The sequence below is a fragment of the Xenopus laevis genome, chromosome 3S, assembly GCF_017654675.1.
Source record: "Xenopus laevis strain J_2021 chromosome 3S, Xenopus_laevis_v10.1, whole genome shotgun sequence".
Taxonomy (NCBI): domain Eukaryota; kingdom Metazoa; phylum Chordata; class Amphibia; order Anura; family Pipidae; genus Xenopus; species Xenopus laevis.
In genome coordinates, this window is record NC_054376.1 from 98,317,289 (window position 1) to 98,337,656 (window position 20,368).

Below are 20,368 nucleotides of genomic sequence, written 5' to 3' on the forward strand. Positions count from 1 at the left end.
AGATTCCGCAAACTGAAAAAAAAGCTTCGCCCGACACTCATCTATTGTTTCAGCTCACTAATATTAAAGAGGAAATATTGGCAGCCTACTAATGTTACTCAGGACAGCGGAACCGTGTTTCGGTTCTATTTTTTTTCCTCTTATGTCGAATCTGGCGTTCCCGATAATAAGAGCTGAAGCTGTGTGACGGCCTGACAGAGTGACGTGGAGCTACTCGAGTCGCTTCCGGGTGTGAGACTTAAAGCAGCAGTAACAGCAACAGTAAAAGCTCCGGAACCGGCCACTCGAGCGCTTAAAATGGGTAAGGCTGGGCCTGGCGGTGCAGGAAGGTCTTGCCCGCGGGACCGGGGTGATTATGAGTTAAGGGCAGACACACAGGGTGTGAGAGGATTGCGGTGCACGTGACGTGTCTCTAGTTGCTGTTAATGTGCGTATCACAACGATGGAATGGTTAGTAGTTACCATAGGAGCTATTCGCAGTTCATAATCACTGGCCTGTGTGTGTTTGGGATCACTGTGTAAGGGATGAGTTAATATGGCACCGACATTTCTATTTCTGCAGTTTCCATTCATTTTCTGTGGCCCTTGTTTGTTCAGTCAGTGTAAGTCCCTGTGTGTTATAAATTCATGTAAAGCTCTGCCTAACTTGCTGGCACTATATCTATCCACCCATCCAATCATATCTCTCTCTATCCATGTCTATCTATCTTTCCATCTCTCTCTCTCTCTCTCTCTCTTTCTCTCTCTTTCTCTCTCTCTCTCTCCATATATCTGTCGCTCTCTCTATCCATCCATATATATATATATATATATATATATATATATATATATATATATATATAGTGAATAAAGTACCCCCTCTTGTAAAATATAAGAAGATTAGAAGTAAATTAGATTATATAGTGAATAAAGTACCCCCTCTTGTAAAATATAAGAAGATTAGAAGTAAATTAGATTATATAGTGAATAAAGTACCTCCTCTTGTAAAATATAAGGAGATTAGAAGTAACCTCGGAGTTCCATGACCTGTATAAAAACACTCATGTTTTTATATGGTCATGAAACTCCTCGGTAACTTATAATATCCTTATATTTTACAAGAGGAGGTACTTTATTCACTATATAATCGAATTTACTTCTAATCTCCTTATATTTTGCAACTGGGGTACTTTATTTATTATAATACACAAGTTTCAGTGAGTCATGTGACAGAAATGACATCAGAACTCACCGTTTATAACTGATGACATCAGAACTCACCGTTTATAAGGATATAATTTACAGGATATTCATGGATTTTATGTATTATATATACATACACACACACACACACGAGTCCAGAGAAAGCACTCACGGCATTGACCATCAGATGTATTTCGAATAAATATACTTTGAAATACATCAGATGGTCAATGCCGTGAGTGCTTTCTCTGGACTCGTATTGATTTATTGGTTAGCACCCGGCGAGAAACCCAATGATTGGTGAGTGCCGTTTGATCCCATACGGCACTATATATATATATATATATATATATATATATATATATATATATATCTCTATATCTATATCTATATCTATATCTATATCTATATATATATCTATATATATATATATATATATATATATATATATATATATATATATCTCTATATCTATATCTCTCATCTATCCATATCGATCTATCATCCATCTATCCATTCACATCTCTCTCAATCCATGTTTATCTATCATCTGTTCGGAGGGTTTGAATTTGGGTGAAGGGGAGGCTTCTCTTTATCGTGTCGCTAAGGAAGGATGGTTATTTAACCACTAGGTGGGTTTGTGACCCATTTTTGCCTATGTCACGTACCCCACTTAGACCTCGAGATATCACTAAGGAGTGTAGGTGGGGCTGAGACCCACTCATCCTGCTCTCTGCTGTGTAATTGGGAGGGATTGAATGTGGGTGAAGCGGTGGCTATTCCTTTATCACGGCTATAAGGAAGGGTGCTGACTTAACTCATAAACGGGTCTGAGACCCATACCATAGGTTTTTGCCTTTCTACTATGCATCCGTACCCTACCCTTAACCATACTTATCAATAAGCCGCATGTGCGGGTCTGAGACCCATTGAAGAACCCCCCCACTCCCAACACCCACTGTGTATTTCTGTCTCCTGTCCTGACGTGATTTTAACCATTTTTCCCGGTTTCATTTTATAAAAGTTAAGTTTTAGGTGGTTCAATGAGTTCTGGACTAAGGGGTGGGGAGGTGCCATTTCAAGGGTCAGTTATTTTTCTTTCTTTCTTTCTTTACTTTCTTTACTCAGACCTTGCATACCACCCACTGTTTTACTAAATTGATGGAAGGTGCTCCCTAATCTATGTTCTTGTGGCCTATCATCTGTCTATCTATACATCTCTCTATCTATACATCTCTCTATCTAAACATCTATATATCCATTGCTCTGTCTGACAGTATTTAATATGGATGCACCCACCACATATTGTGCCCTCCCTGTGCTTTCTATATATAAGTCTCATGCTGACATTAAAGGATGCTTTACCTAAAATTTACTTTTACTGTGTCATAGACAACAGTATTCCAAGACAGTTTGCACCTGGGTTTATTTTTGGTTCATGAAATATTTATATTTTTTTATTGTAACTCTTGGAATATCAAAGGCTATCCATTTTCTACGGCTTTATTACCCTAGTAACCAGGCAGCAGTTTAGGTGCCAGAATGGAAAGAAGACTGAGTGGACCTGAAAATGACCATAATGCTATAACAATGAAAGGGAACACTAAAGCTGGCCATAGACGCAACGATCCGATCGCACGAATCGTGGATTCGTACGATTTTCGGACTCTGTGTGGAGAGTCCCGACATATTTTTGTCCGGTGGAGATCGGTCGTTTGGTTGATCGGACAGGTTAGAAAATTTCTGTCGGCTGCCGATAATATCTCTGCATGTATTGCTGATCATACGATTTTCAGAGGGAGACTGTCCCTAACTTTTGTCGGACATAACTTTCATACGACTGCAGAACATCGGCTGATCTGTTCTTTTCTACTTTATTTGATCGGAATGGTAAGACTTTGATCTGAATGGTTATTGGCAGGTCGGGAGATGGGAAAGTCTGATCGTACATTGATTCATACGATCGGATCTTTGCGTCTATGGCCAGCTTAACAGTATGTGTTGTTTGGTTGCAAGGGGTCAGTGACATTGGCAGGCTATTTTTTTTTTTCAGATGTAAATTGCAAATAGCCAGGCTTATAAACCAGAAAGCATAAATAATGAAGACAAATGTAAAAGTTACTTATTTTGTATTGCCTTAAACCATACTATCACAATTATAATTTTATACTCCCTTAGCCATCATATTAGCATTTCTGCCAGATTTTACCTCTTCCCAGGCACTTGCCAAATGCTGTGTATTGTCAGCAATATGAACATATGCAGGATAACTAATCAGTACCAAAGCAATAATATGCCCTTATTCCCTGAGCCATTATCCATTCAACACCCAGCTTTTAGTATACAGATTTCCTTGTCCTTTAAGGCTGATGTCACATGGGGGCGAAGCTAAGACTGCTGAAATATGTAGGGCAAGAACCTGCCCTTATGCTGGAATTAGCCCCTTACCTTGCCTACACCTAGTTGCATTGCATCGGCCCAGTGCAGGCACACACATTGGATTTCATAAGAGAAATGCAAACTCTGTTGTTTTGATGCTGAAATCTGCCTTGTGTGTCTGGCCCACATAATGGATCAGGGTGAGTCAAGGTAAGCAGGCCACGTTTCAGCCACTTGCAGCTTTAGTAACTCTAGTCCAGTCCTGGTAGTTTTTTCTACTCAATATTAAATTAGTTCCATAGTGCAACATTTTAAATGGCCTCAGTGAGGCAACTTCAGGCGACTATATAAAACGCATCGCCGCTTGTGCATTAGCGCAGGCGACTTTTCATTCTAGCCTATGGGGAAAAATGCAGAGGCAGTTCGGGGAGATAGTCGCGCAAAAGACGAGGCGATTAGTCGCCAGGCGACAAAATCTCCCCGAATCTCTTTGTGTGGCCTTACTCTAAAGAGTGACCGTATGGGATCCTCAAAGCAACTCTCAAAATATCTGAAAACAAAGATTGTTCAGTATCATGGTTTAAGGAAAGGCTACAAATAGCTATCTCAGAGGTTTAAACTGTCAGTTTCAACTGTAAGGAATGTAATCAGGAAATGGAAGGCCATAGGCACAGTTGCTGTAAAACCCATGTCTGGCAGGCCAAGTAAAATACAGGAGCGGCATATGCGAAAGATTGTGAGTGGTTACAGACAACCCAAAGATCACCTCCAAAGACCTGTAAGAACATCTTTCTGCAGATGGTGTATCTGTACATCGTTCTACAATTCAGCGCAATTTGCACAAAGAACATCTGAATGGCAGGGTGACGAGAAAGCCCTTTCTGGACTCACGCCACAAACAGTCACTTGTTGTATGCAAAAGCTCATTTAGACAAGCCACAGTCATTTTGGAACAAAGTGCTTTGGACTGATGAGACAAAAATTGAGTTATTTGGTCATGACAAAAAGCGCTTTGCATGGTGGAAGGGGAACACCACATTCCAAGAAAAACACCTGCTACCTACTGTCAAATTTGGTGGAGGTTCCATCGTGCTGTGTTGCTAGTTCAGGGACTGTGGCCCTTGTTAAAGTCGAGGGTCGGATGAATTCAACCCAATATCAACAAATTATTCAGAATAATGTTCAATCATCAATATTCTGGAATGGCCGTCACAGTCCCCCAACTTGAATAAAATTGAAAATCTATGGGATGATTTGGAGCAGGCTGTCCATGCTTGGTAACCATCAAATTTAATTGAACTGGAGAGATTTTGTATGGACAATTTTCAAAAATACCTCCATCCAGAATCCAGACACTCGTCAAAGGCTATAGGAGGTGTCTAGAGGCTGTTACATTTGCAAAAGGAGGCTCAACTAAGTATTGAATTAATATCTCTGTTGGGGAGCCCAAATTTATGCACCTGTCTAATTTTGTTATGATGCATATTGCATATTTTCTGTTAATCCAATAAACTTTGTCACTGCTGAAATACTACTGTTTCCATAAGGCATGTTATATATTAAAACGAAGCTGCAACTTTAAAAGCTCAGCCAATGATAAACAAAACTCCAAAGAATTAAGAGGGGTTCCCAAACCTTTTCATATGACTGTAATTGAGAAGGGACATTTTTCCCCCAAAGCATTGTAGCATTTGGCCATATGAATCAAATTTAAAAACAGAGTGATTAGATTGGAAGGTGAAGTATTTCATATTAAAAATGGCTCTAAGATTATGTTTAATTGCCCGACCACTGCCTACGCTACTTGGTTTTCTGCACTCACTAGTTTGAAGGACAGTTAGTTAGGTTTTAAAGGGGTTGTTGACCTTCAAACGTTTTTCTAGTTCAGTTTCAGATAGATCACCAGAAATAGACTTTTTCCAATTAATTTCTATTTGTGACTGTTTTTCTAATATTGAAGTGTAAAGTTTCATTTTTCACCTTTTAAAGCAGCTCGGGGGGGGGGGGGGTCGCTGACTCATTAAAGTGATACTGACACTAAAACAATATGAATATACGTTTAAAAGTTACCTATAAGTCATGCTGAGGTTTGTTTTTTTAAGTAATTGTTGTTTGAAGTTCCTAAAACTGACTGTTTTGCAAACCTGACTGTCCCATCTCAGCCTGTCGGTTAAAGAGATACTGACACCTGAAATTAAACTTTTTTTTACATCTATTATAATATTGGCTATGCAAGCTAATTCTAACTTTGCCATAAAGTATTTGCATGATGCTTTTACATTACCTGTCTGATCCCCCATGTTCCTGTATGAGGGGGCTGCCATATTTGTGCAGCAGGAGTCCGTTCGCATTAGAAACTGTAACTAACTGGCTGAGATGGGACAGTCAGGTTGGCAAAGTCAGAGTGTCAGAGAGTCCGGCTTATGAACTTCAACTAACAATTATATACAAAAACACACCTCTCAGCAAAAAATGATCAACCTGACCTATAGGTAACATTTAATGTACATTCATATGCTAAAATTCATTTTTTAGTATCAGTATCACTTTAAACTTGCTAATGCTAAAGGACTCCTGGTGCAAAAATATGGCAGCCCCCTTATACAGGAACATGGGGCATCAGACAGGTAATGTAAAAGCATTGTGCAAATACTTTGTCAAAGTTATAAGTAGTTTTCAAAGGCAATATTATGAGAGATGTGAAATTCTAAATTAATACATTTAGTTAATATGTTTGTTATCTTTGTCCCTGCTGAGCAGAATCTCTGAGTTTCATTAAAGGCAGCTGTTAGAATTGATACAATAGTTGCTAATATTCCACCGATACTGCTGAGAAATGTATCAACTAAATGTAGCAAATTGTAACAGTTCAGAATCTGCTCCTGGATCACTGAGCTGCCAGACTGAAACACTAGAGACGCGGACATTAAATTTACATTTTGTGAAAAACAATTGAACTGAAAAAGGTGTTTGGAAGGTGAACAACCCTTTAACGGAATTGGCCAACATATACATATACTTAAAGCCATTTCATAAAATGTTCACAAATTTGACTTCTTTTTCAAATTATTCAAAAGAATCTTAAATGTTTTTGCATATTTAGAGGAAATTTCCAAACATGTGTACTCCTGGGTCTGATGCAAAGTGTGCAGTCTGAAGCAGGGATTAAATAATCCGATTTGATTGAGAAGGAATTATAATCACCCAGTGATTATAATTCCACGTCTCAGACCTTGAGATGTCGTCTTCTCTCCTGTGACTCCATGGATCCATTGTGGCATGTGCAGTAGAGTTAAGTAAAGGCCTGCAGCAAATATTCTAAATTTGTGATGCTAAGATTTGTTAGTGCCCATAGAAGCCCCCCACATGTGATTTTTATATGCATTGGTCAGTTCAACTGCACTCGCACTGCATAAATCAGAGACTTGCTTGAAGCCTTAATTGAAATGTTAACATGGTGCAGGCATTGATTTACACCTGAGCCATAATATACAAACACAACTGATGTTTCATGTGTCAACACCCTACATTTGTGCATTATATTAACAATGGGTAATTGGATTTCCCTGCACCCTCTCCTGAATGCCTCTCTGTTGAATCATTGCTAAGCCTTTTTGAAAAGTATCTGCCTGTTGACAAAACTAAATTCAGCATTGAACTTCACTTTGTTAATCACACATTGCTTAATCAACATTATTATTACTATAAATTTGGGTCCGTCTCCTTTTTTAGCTTTTAGGTCACTGAAGAGTTGAGCATGATGAATAAATAAATTTAAACACAAGTAATAATGTAAATCTTTTCTGCAGAAAAAGGTTGGTTAAGTATTCTATTAGGATATTCCGTTAGTTGGAAGGCTTAAAACCCCTTTTATAATACAAGGTACAGGTAAGGGACATATTATCCACAATGCTCAGGACCCATGTTTTTCAGATAAACGATCTTTCCATAATTTGTATCTCCATACCTTAGGGGTAGGACTACACAAACGTTTTTGGCGCAATCCGACGGTCTTGTCGTGTCGGATCAACGATGCAACTTCATCCGACATTTCTATCTCTTACCGTATTTCTGTCACATGCGTTTGGTCGCATGTCGTCGGTTCACACCGAAAACGTCTGTGTAGTCCTACCCTAATGGTGGCACACATGAAGATTCTGGGAGATTAGAAGCTCAGCGACGAATCTTCTCTTCTTCGGGTGACTAATCTTCCCGTATTGTTGTGGCGGGAAGACATTTGGGGAGATTAGTCGCCGGAAGTAGGGGAGATTTGTCGCTGGGTGACTAATCTCCCCTGAATCTTCACGTGTACCACAACCCTAGGTCTACTAGAAAATTATTTAAATATTAAATAAATTAGACTTGTTTGGATAAAATGGAGTCTGTGGGAGATGACTTTCCTGTAATTCATAGCTTTCTGGATAACGGTGTTCCAGATAATGGATCCCATACCTGTACTACATTTGCCCTAGTTATACCAAACTTTTTCCCTCAGATTTTTTTTTTTGCAAATTATGGTTTGGATTCAGCTTGATATCTGGCCATATCTATTTGGCAGGGATTTGGCATTCAGCTGAATCTTAAAATGATGGCTTTGGTGTGACCCAGCACAAATACCTGTGTTTGCTGCACAAATAATAATTTCAAATCCTATACTGTTTTCATGCTGGTTGTAGAGATCTGCAAATGCATTCAGTAGATTTATTTACTTGCACTAAATACTCTTTACTACTCTTTTTTTTTTTTTTTTTTTTCCAGGGGGCTTTTTTTCCAGCATCTTTTCCAGCTTGTTTGGAACACGAGAAATGAGAATTTTGATTCTTGGTCTGGACGGAGCAGGAAAGACAACAATCCTTTACCGGTTACAAGTAGGAGAAGTCGTTACTACTATACCAAGTATGTGCTTATAATTCTGTATCTTACACTGTGTATTTAGGGTATTCGGGCATCAGTTACATTTATTCAATAATAAGAGAGAACTTTATTCTGTGAAGATTCTGTAGGATCATTTTTATTCCTACATTTTATTAAAGTAAGTATTATTGCTGGTCCTTCTATTGTATGAAACAGAACCCTTTAAAGCATTGTTTTAATTATGTTAACAGCCATGACCTACTTAAAAGGAAAAATATTGTACTGTAAAAATACTGTAGCTACATTTTTGACATGAGCTCAGTCAGTTAATCTTATGTAAAAAAAAAAGGCACATAAACACAAATGGAGTTGCAAAAATAATATACATTCAGACATACATTATTTCTCAGCTTGAGTAAAGACCCTTATCATCTGCCTCAGACTCACAGGGACAGTGTCCCAATGACTGGCAGTCATGTATCCTCTCCTTGCCTTTGTCCACTGTAAAGTTATGATTCCTAGACTTGAAGTTCCTCTGCTTTCCAGAGAATCTGTGCACTGCCCACCATGGAAAGCAGACGGACCATAATCCATCACTTCAATGTGGAACATAGAGAAATATTTGAAATCTAATGGTAGGATGAAGAGTTTAGTATAGCAATGTAATTGAGATAAATATAATTCTGTCACTGGTTTTGTTTTTTATTTCAGCTATCGGTTTTAATGTTGAAACAGTAACTTATAAGAATCTCAAATTCCAAGTTTGGGACTTAGGAGGACAAACAAGTATCAGGTACTAAATTTTTCATTGTACAAATGAAGCACTTTAGAAGCCCCAAACATCAGCTGTAACAGTGACATAACTGATATTTAAGCTAGTAAAGTTTGTGATATCTTTTATGAATATTTTTGGGTTTTATTAATCACCACACATTCACAGTTAGCCATGTGTAGTTTGTTTTACATAAAACATCAAGTATTGTTGTTGGGGTCCTCCCTCTGCAAAACATATTCTTGGCAATGTTTATTTTATTTGCTTCTGTAATATTCATTTATTTACATCACCAGCAACCCCATAGTTTGAAATGCTTTACATTGCTAGGAAACATTGGCAGGTGCCCTTTCCAGTTTACTGCAGCGCCTCAGAAAAGTCGTCAAGGCTTGGATTAGGCAAGAAAGTTTCTTACTGAATTTAACTTGCTTGGGTTTTCCATTTTGAGTGGTTGGCTCAGATGCACCTACATTAGATTTCTTTATAATTTCAGAATAATCCTATGCCCAGTTATCAACTGGTTCAGATGAAAATAGAATATAGCAACAAGATAAGGTCAACAGTGATCAGTTTGAAAGTTCATACCATCTGACAACAATCTCTGATTATCTCACAGTCCACTACATCCATTTTGCACTCCTTTCCCTTGATCCCAGCTCTCCCACCAACTATCGTCCAGTTTCTTCCATTTGCATTCAAATTTCTGGAAAGACTTGTTTACAAATGCATGGGACACAGTTGACCATCCGCTTCTCCTAGACATTCTATACTCAGCTGGCATTTGTGACACTGCTCTTTCTTGGTTTACATTCTCTTTCTGATAATTCCTTTAAATGTGCCTTCTCACACTCGACTTCTTCCACATTCCCTTTCTTTGTCTTAGGTCCTCTGCTGTTCTCACTCTATACTACTTTGCTATGAAAACATATTCAGTCATTTGGACTTTAGTATCACCTTTATGCTGATGACACCCAACTATACTTGTCTAGTCCTGATCTCTCTCTTTCTATCCTTTCCCAAGTTACAGACTGCCTCTATGCTGTCTCCTCCTGGATGTCTCAGCACCACCCGAAACTGAATTTTTCCAAAACAGAACTCATTATATTTCCTCCAAGATCTTCCCCTGTCCCTCAGATCACACTCACAGTTAATAACACCACCTTTTATTCAACCACACAGGCACGCTGGCTAGGTATCATCTTAGACTCTCATCTGTCCTTTTCACCACACATCCAAACACTTCAAATTTTGTCGTAATTGGCTGTGCAGCATTGCCCAAATATGACTGTACCTCAGTTTAAATACAACCAAAACACTTATCCAGTCTCTTATTATCTCCCACCTTAACATTAAACCTCTGCTTCTGACCTTCGCCTCTTTTTTCCTCTCATCACTTCAGCCTATTCTCGTCTACATGACTTCTCTTGAGCTTTTGCTTTTCTCTGAAATTCTCTCCCTTGAGCGGTCAGACTTTCTCCTTCCTTCCAAGTGCTCCCTAAAGACCCACCTGTTTATAGAAGCTTATTCAATGTATCTTAATCAGTCATAAATGTATTATAAATCACACATTTGTTTCTAAAATCCTTATGTCTCAATGGTACCCTAACTCTTTCCTTTGTAAACTCTTGTGAGTAGGGCCCTCTAATCTTACCATACTCTGTAAACCCTTGTTTGTTATCTGCTGTTTGTTCCTGGTTTGTTAAAAATTTTCATCATATTATTTCATGTTGCAATGCATACTATTTCCACTTGGGGGAAGCAGAGAATGTGCATTAGAGATGACTGTAACTGACATATTATGTTCTTTCTTCTTCTAGACCTTACTGGAGATGCTACTATTCCAATACCGATGCTGTAATCTATGTAGTAGACAGCTGTGACAGAGACAGAATAGGAATATCCAAATCGGAGCTGGTGGCCATGTTAGAGGTAAAGTATGACTAAAGTGGAGTGTAAAACTGGCAATACACTATAAGATCGTTCCCTGATATGCTCACCTAAGTTGGACGAGAATACGAGCAGGGAGGAGAGGACTGCATCAACTAGCCTATGTGGTCCCTGATCTAATGGGAAAATTAAACCTGCTCAATCAGCATCTGGCTAGTTTTCGGACAAATTTTGGTCAGGTGGGCCCGTCAGAGGGCCCCTCACATGGGCAGATAAACTGTCATTGGTCTAATGGGCCCGAACCAGCAGATTGAATTTGTCAGGGGTTGTTCACCTTCAAACACTTTTTCCAGTTCAGTTCATTTCAGGTTGTTCACCAGAAATAAAAACTTTTTTTCCAATTATTTTCTATTTGTGACTGTTTTTCTAATGTTGAAGTGTAAATTGTAATTTTTCACCTAACGCAGCTCTGGAAGGGGGGGGTCACTGACTCTTTAAACTGTTTGTTATCCTTGAGGCACAGCCACACAGGGCATTTTACAATGCCTTTAATAACCCGCTGTCGCACGTAAATACGCACAAAATGAAGCCACAAGAGACCAGTATTTGCTTTTTTCAGCAGAAACGGCAATATGCCAATGAAACGCCATATTCTGGAACTCTATGGGATCCGCAGGTTTGGAAAATACACTTCGCTGAAATACGCCGCATATTTGCAATCTGGTGGCCAAACTTTTGCACGATAGAATGCAAATATACGTATTTGCAGCGTTGTCTGCTGGTGAAGTAATTATGCTGCTGAATTTCTTTTCCCCTTAGCTTTTTTTCACAAAAGTTTTAATAAATTTCTTCTGAGTGGAATTGTGGGGAATGTGAAAAAACAGAAATGCATATTGGGAAAAGAAAACTGCAGGCTGAATGCACATTATGCACATTATCCTGCAATGTGATTTCATTGGCGTATTTACACTCGACTGCACGTTTTTATAAACACTATGTGTGACCTCACCCATAGCCCTGCTGAGGCAGCTGTTAATTGATACAATAGTTGCTAATATTCCACAGATACTGCTGAGAAATGTATCAACTAATTCTATCTACTTAATGTAGCAAATTGTAACAGTTCAGATGCTCCTGGCTCACAGCTGCCAGACTGAAACACTAGAGACACTAACATTAAATTTTGGGGAAACAGTAAAAAAAGAAAATATGGAAAGCAATTCAAAAAAGGCTTTGTTTATGGTGATCAATCTGAAACAACCGAAATGAAAAAAAGTGTTTGGAAGGTGAACAACCCCTTTAAGGGCTGGGAGTTTCTGCAGGGTTTTCCCAGTGTATACATGTAGGCATTTCTTATCGTAGTCATGGCTCATTCATGCCATTTTGGCAAAGTAAAAGCACTTGCCCACCTTCTGAGACACTCAAGCAAGTAATGTAATCTGTACATGCAAGATTTCTTGGACACACACAAAACAAACTACATTTCCCTGTTTTTCTATTTAGGAGGAAGAATTGAAGAAAGCAATTTTAATAGTGTTTGCAAACAAACAAGATATGGAACAGGCCATGACTCCCACAGAAGTTGCAAATTCACTTGGCTTACCAGCTCTGAAGGATCGCAAGTGGCAGATTTTCAAAACATCAGCTACAAAAGGCACTGGACTTGATGAAGCTATGGAATGGTAAGTAATATAACTAGAGAAATCGGGCTGATTGAAGTACCATTGGTAAAGTAACTCATGTTAAAAAGAGCAGATCAATGAGTGATTTGGCCTCCCATGTGGCAAGACATATGGCTTGATCATATGGCTCTTAGGCCAACAACTGATGGTATTGCGCAGACCCTTCGAATGAAGGCCACACACAAGAGCTGAAACATCCCACCCTCGCTGCTGATCACCTCCTTGATCAATATATTGTTTAGTCCAGTACACAGGCCAATAATCTGCTGATTTTTTTGTAGAGTAGCTGAGCCAACAGCCATATCTGCTCTTGTCTATCCAGGTTTATAGTCCTGCTTCTGTCTTCAAAAGACATTTGGTACAATGTGCTGTTTTTGCAGGTTGGTGGAATCCCTGAAGAGTAGGCAGTAATTCACACTATGACCTTGCTCTCCATCACTCCAGAAGAAGACTGTGGCTGGATGTACATAGAATAGAAAACAACACAACAAAGAAAGTGCTCATTGATGAAAATATAGTTATTGGAAAAGGATATTGACTCTAAAGGCACATGTCTATAGCAATGCACTGTACCCAGTTCTTTGTGCTTGCTCTGTGTAGGGAAGTTTCACTTTATTTATACAACATTTTTGTAATGAATATGAAAACTCTGAGAATGCACAGTTAGGTGTTAGATCATCAAATTTTCCCTTATGGCTGAAAGTGTTTATTTTTAATTGTAACTAATAAAAACCTTTTCAGCTATTTGGGTTTTTTTTTTTATATATATTTTTTGTGGGACAGAGGACCTGTGATTGATTGATTCAGTTCCATAGGTGCAGCCTTATAGAATATATAATTGTACTTTTTTCTAAAGGAATTAATATAAACCCCCTTTCGTAAATAAACTGTCATTAAGCATTTGTATAAATGACTGCTTCTATAGAATTCTCTCTCATCCTATGGGTGTGTGCACTGTATTGACAATAGAAGCTCCTGGGGGGCCCATGAGCTTCTATTGAATTCTATTTCTAAATCTATTTCTGAATATTCCATCTGCGACAGGTACAATCATTATTGGTACGTAAGTTCTGTTGCACTGTGGGTCCCCTGTGCGGTGTCACCCAGCTGTATAGAAGGTACTTATAATAATGCCTGTTTCTGACAGTATGTGACCAAAAGAAAATGGATTTCTGGATCTTTAACCACTGCAAAACTTTTCTTCAGAATAGCTGTAAGAAGCCTGACACATATCTGTAATAAAATATGGAAAAATAATTTTGTTTGTGAATACATTATATTAGAGTGCATATGGAATTTGTTTACTAACCTGGTTAATCAATAGTTGCCTTACAATTAATCTGTAGTATGGTGCAGACCTCTATACTGTAATAGGCATTTGTTCTGCATTTTTTTTATTGTTTTTGAACTGTGTTGTGTTTAGAATAATAGCAGTCCAACAGCACTAACTTGATCAATCACTGTTTTTGGTAGTAATTATATTCTACATGGCAAATAATTTACTAGTAGGTGTATTTGAGTAATATAAAGACCAACAGTCATGACATGCTGCTGATTCTGTGTAATTGAATCATTGATTGAGACTTGTTCCAAATAATATCAGTGTGGAGTTCAAATAGTGAGGTCATTCATTCTGGGAAAATACAGGCGTCAATTAGAGGACTTATTTAAGGAAGGAAGGCAGCAATGTGGTGCATGCTGGTTATATTGCATTTCTCTCTGAAAATCTGGGTAAAATGGGTTGTTCTAGACATTTTTCAGATAAACAGGGTACTTTGATTAAAAAGTTGGAGAGGGGAAAACATATAAAGAAGTGCAGAAAATGATAGACGGCTCAGCTAAAATGATCTCCAAAGCTTTGAAATGGCAATCAAAACCTGAAAGATGCAGAAGAAAACTACCATGGAGTGTGTTTGGGAGTTTTTGCCTTGCCGTAAGCAGTATTAAAAACATTCCTCTTACTGCTCAACAAACACAACTGCAGATTTGTTGTGCCTGGAAGTGGTAATGCTTTTTTCATATGTGAATGGATGGGGTGAGAGTGGACACTTTAGTGTGATATAAAGCTACATAAGGTATGGGTACACCTGCAACTTCAGACTTGCTACGTTGGGTTTCCTAGAATTCAGAGCTCAATTTTAACATAAACGTGATCGATTGGGTTAACTTCCACCACCACTTGCTGCTCCCTTCAGTTCTAGGGCAAGGATGAAAGTGGGGAGACAGATCACAATCCACTTTCAAATCTGGCAAAGTCCCAGTTTTGGAACAGACTGAAGTTTGTTTCCCAGTTCCACTTTTTTTCCTGTGGTTTACGCTTCATTTCTTTGCTAAACTGCTAAACTGACTACAGTTATCTACACCCCAGTCAAACACCTCTAAAAAGGAGAGGAAGCATGAGTAATGAAATCTACCTGCAGATTCTTTGGAAAATACTGTTGATTTATGAAGTTATAAATATTTAATTACAAAAACTATTGGCACAACTGCAAACAAATGTAACAGGAAGAGATCTTGGCCCATATTCTGTCACATGTAAAGTAAAAAAAAAAAATATATATATATATATATATATATATATATATATATATAGTGAATAAAGTACCCCCTCTTGTAAGATATAAGGATATTATAAGTTACCGAGGAGTTTCATGACCATATAAAAACACGAGGCCGAAGGCCGAGTGTTTTTATACAGGTCATGGAACTCCGAGGTAACTTCTAATATCCTCATATTTTGCAACTGGGGGTACTTTATTCACTATATATATATATATATATATATATATATATATATATATATATTTTTTTTTTTTTACTTTACATGTGACAGAATATGGGCCAAGATCTCTTCCTGTTACATTTGTTTGCAGTTGTGCCAATAGTTTTTGTAATTAAATATTTATAACTTCATAAATCAATTTTTATTATAATACACAAATTTTAGTGAGTCGTGACAGAAATGACATCAGAACTCACCGTTTATAACTGATGACATCAGAACTCACCGTTTATAAGGATATAATTTACAAGATATTCATGGCTTTTGTGTATTATATATATATATATATATACATATACATATACATATATATTTCAGAGGAAATTTTAGATTGCAGGAAGGAACTGCATCTTGTGCCTCTTCTATTCCTGCCCAGAAACATTTCCAGAATGATTTTAGAGGATATGAACTAAATTTACTACAGTATTAAGGCCAGAAACCTATCACATAATTTATAATATGGCTTGTAGTGTATGATCAGGCAGTCACTTGTGCCTCAGGCCTTTTAATTGAAAGTTTATAGCATATGTATGCCATCTTTTAGCATAAAGATATAAAAACGTTATTTTTGGAATGCCGTTCTTATTCTGGATGAGAGACTTATGGTTTCACATTGCTTTGTTCTCCTGCAAACCTGAGAGTTCTTTGACTACTTCCCACAATAAAGGTGTAGCACATCAACAGCCAGGAGTAGAGGTGAAATGATGGACAAAGTAGGATATACAGTATCTCTATATGCCATAATTCCTTAGCACATAAGTTGCTAAACTTTAGAACTTTTTAGGCTGTCAGTTTGGTGAATGTTAGAATTATTACTGCATAATCATGAAACGTACAATATGGAACAGATAGAGGTCCCATAACAGATACAATGTGCAAGTACTATTTTAAGAGTCAGCAAATATTTACACTCCTACACATTACATAAAAAAACCTACACAGGACACTTCCTGTTATGTACCTTCCTAATAAAACCTTATCATTTCTGTCCCCACGTGCCGGCATTACATCTGTTACCAGGTTATGCTCTTTCCTATTTGTAATTTCACATAACAAAAAAAATCACCTATTTACAATGCTTTTTGCTGTTTTAATAGGCCTAAGTGTTAGATGTGAAAACAGAGTTAAACAAATGGTTGGTGGTTCTCTCTTGTTATATAGTAGAATTAATATAGTAGCTACAACAAGAGACTGACGTGGTAAAGACAAGCGGATGCAGGTGATGGAGCATTAACATCCCCTCAAATACTGTAGAATAATGGAAGACTGTTTTCCTGATATGAAAATAAAGCAAATGACTGACCATTTGGTTTCAGAGGCTTTGTATAGTCAAAAGCTGTCTATAGTCTAAAGGTGTTAAATAAGTATAGAATACAACCTGTGAAGTCATTAAATTGAATGGAAGTTAGTGAAAATATAGAAATTTTTTCATACTCACCGTAATTTCTATTTCCAAGTCACTTCCATGGCAGCATTCACCAACATGGGTTAATCCCGCCTATCAGGTCACTGGACAGGAAAGAGTTAACGATCGGTATAAATACCTTGCTCCTCCCAGCAATCCTCGTCTAGTAACAAGCTCCAGAAGAAGGGAGGGAAGTTGGTGAATGCTGCCATGGAAGTGACTTGGAAATAGAAATTACGGTGAGTATGAAAAAATTTCTATATTTCCCAAGTCACCCATGGCAGACAATTCACCAACATGGGATTTCCCCAAGCTTAAAGAAGGGAGGGACCATTATCGATCAACCAAAAAACTTTATTTAGCATGAACAACAGATTGCAAAATCTTTCTTCCAAACTTTGCATCTTGAGACAGCATCACATTCAGTCTGTAATGACGAATGAAGGTACAAGAAGATGTCCACCTCGCAGCCTTGCAGATGAGGTCTGGCGGGGCCTTGGCTTCCGCCGCCCAGGAAGTAGCCATGGCTCTTGTAGAGTGAGCCCTCAGGTCCTTAGGAATCTCATTGCCTGTCAACCGATAAGCTAGAGCAATGCAGGAGACAATCCAGCGGCCAATCGTAGATTTAGCTGGTGCCATACCCTTTCTAGGGCCCCTCGGAATCAGGAATAACTTGTCAGATTTTCGCCAATCCTTCGTTCGCGTCAGATAATGCGAAACGGCCCTCACCAAGTCCAAAGTATGCCATTCTCGCTCCTTGTTAGACTTTGGAGACGGGCAGAAAGAAGGTAGTGTAATTTCCAAATCGGCATGAAATTGGGAGATTACTTTTGGAAGAAACTCAAAAGATGGTCTCATAATCACTTTGTCCGGATAGACAACTGTGTCTGGCTCTTTTGCTGACAAAGCAGAAATCTCACCAACCCTGCAAGCTGAGGTAATAGCGACCAGAAACAGGACTTTCAATGTCGCATGCCAGTCCGAGGCTTTCCGCAAAGGCTCAAAAGGTGAAGACATTAAGGCTCGTAAGACAATCGTAAGGTCCCAAGGTGGAACTCTGGATTTCTTGAAAGGACACACCCTTCTCATTGCGTTGAAGAACCGGTTAACCAGAGGCTCCTCCGCCCAGGAATGACCACACAATGCAGATAATGCGGAGACTTGACCTCGCAAGGTGCTTGTGCTAAGTTTTCTCTGGAAACCCACAAACAGGAACTGAATCACCTGTTGGACAGTAGGATCTTTTGGGTCAAACTTGTGTTGTACTGCAAATTCTGCGAAACACTTCCAGACCCTGTAATATTGAGCCGAGGTAGAAGCCCTCCGAGCCTTCAATAAGAAATTCACCAGATCTTCCTGGAAACCATATTCTGCTAGCCTCTGCCTTTCAATTTCCATGCCGTCAGTGACAGGGAATCCACTCCCTCGTAGACCACTGGGCCCTGGGATAACAAATCCGGCTGAAGAGGCAGTCTCAGAGGTGGCTCCACTGCCAAACTCTGCAGGAGCGGAAACCAAGGGCGTCTCGGCCAATACGGAATTATGGCTATGACCAAGGCTTTTTCGATATCCACCTTTTTCAACACCCTCCAAATCATTGGAAAGGGCGGAAAAACATAACCAAATATCCTGCTCCAATCCTGGAGGAGTGCATCCACTGCTTCTGCCAGAGGACATGGTGCCCTGGAGAAAAACCTGCTGCACTTGTGGTTTTTGTCCGTGGCCATAAGATCGATTTCTGGCCTTCCGAACCTCTGTACTACGCCTTGAAAGGTTAGCAGACATAAACTCCATTCTCCTGGTTGCAAGGTGTTGCGACTGAGAAAGTCTGCCTCCGTATTCTGACTGCCTGGAATATGTAAGGCTGTCAGCCCTTCTAGATTTTCCTCTGCCCACGTCATTATTGGGGCCAGTTCTTTTAGCAGTCGGGCGCTTCTGGTGCCACCTTGCTTCTGCACATAAGACACAGTTGTAACATTGTCTGACTGAATCTTTACCCAGGCATGTAGAATCTTTTCTGAAAAGGCCAGCAATGCCTCTTTCACGGCCCGTAGTTCCAGAATGTTTGAGGAGACACCCTGCAGGTTCCAATGACCTTGAACACTGCGGCCTTCCAGTACTGCACCCCAGCCTCTCTCTGAAGCGTCTGTCGTGATCACCACATACGGGGGGTTTGCAAGGACCATCCCCTGAGTCAAATTTCCTACAACCAGCCACCAACTTAAACTGTCTTTGGCGTCCTCTGAAACTACAATTCGTGAATTTAGTTTCAACTGTCTTGAAGCATTCTCCCTCAGGAAGAATTGTTGGAGAGGCCTCATGTGCCACCTGGCCCACTTCACCATCTGGATCGTAGATGCCATGAGACCTAGGACCGACATGCATGATCTTACTGAGACTCTTTGTTGTTCTTTGAACTGTCTTATTTGTCTCAATATATGCTGTATCTTTTCTTGAGGAAGTGAAACTATTCCTTCCTGCGTATCCAGGTGTGCACCCAAGAAGACCATCCTTTGTGACGGAAGTAAGCTGCTCTTCTCCCAGTTTATTACCCAACCGAACTGTTGGAGTACCAGGATTGTTCTGTCCCTGAATTTCAGAGCTTCCTCTCTTGATGAAGCCACCAACAGAATGTCGTCCAAGTAATGAAATATAGGCACACCTTCTACTCTTAGAAAAGCCACGACCGTGACCAGGACTTTTGTAAACGTTCTTGGGGACGTTGAGAGGCCAAAGGGAAGACAGGTAAACTGGACATGTTGACCTCTGAAAACAAATCGAAGATACTTCCGGTGTGTCTTGTGCACTGGTACATGGAAATATGCGTCCTTCAAGTCCAGATTTATTAGCCATGATTGTGGAGGAACTGCTTGTAGGATGGACGTCAGTGATTCCATTTTGAAGCGCCTGCAGTTGACAAACTGATTCAGAGGGCGTAAATCCAGTACCGGTCTGAATGCCCCCGAGGCCTTCCGGACTAGAAAGAGCTTCGAATAGAAACCTAAGCCCTGTTGGGACTTCGGAACCCATTCCACTGCCCCCGAGTTCAGGAGTTGATCTACATACTCCTGTAACACTTGGTCCGAACCTGGTACCTGCGGGACTGAAGACACCTTGAACACATTGCGAGACGGCACCCTGTGGAACTCCAACTGATATCCTTCCTGAATCACCCTCAGGACCCATTGGTCTCTGATTTTTGAGGCCCAGACCGCATAAAAGGATGTTAGACGTGCCCCCACTCTGCTGGTCTGAGCCGGCCTGATCTCATTGCTTCTTCTCCGTATGGCTTGAGCTGAAAGTAGAACTTCTCCTATTGGGAGGCCTACTTTCCCCCCTTGTGGGCTTCCAATTAGTCTGTCTTCCGGCCAGTCCTTCCATATCTAGGCTGTCTTGAACCCCGAAAGGACCTGTTAATGGGGGAA

At 39.5% G+C, this 20,368-nt stretch overlaps 1 protein-coding gene across 2 annotated transcripts; it reads left to right on the forward strand.

The window, feature by feature from the left end:
- The first annotated feature begins 233 nt into the window (after positions 1–233).
- On the forward strand, positions 234–14,010 carry arl1.S (ADP ribosylation factor like GTPase 1 S homeolog). 2 transcript variants are annotated; one of them, NM_001094069.1, is given in 6 exon segments: positions 234–301; positions 8,320–8,457; positions 9,127–9,208; positions 11,005–11,116; positions 12,578–12,756; positions 13,137–13,500. In NM_001094069.1, coding segments are annotated over 5 exon segments (495 nt in total). In that variant the 5' UTR covers positions 234–301; positions 8,320–8,366; the 3' UTR covers positions 13,168–13,500.
- Positions 14,011–20,368: the final 6,358 nt, after the last annotated feature.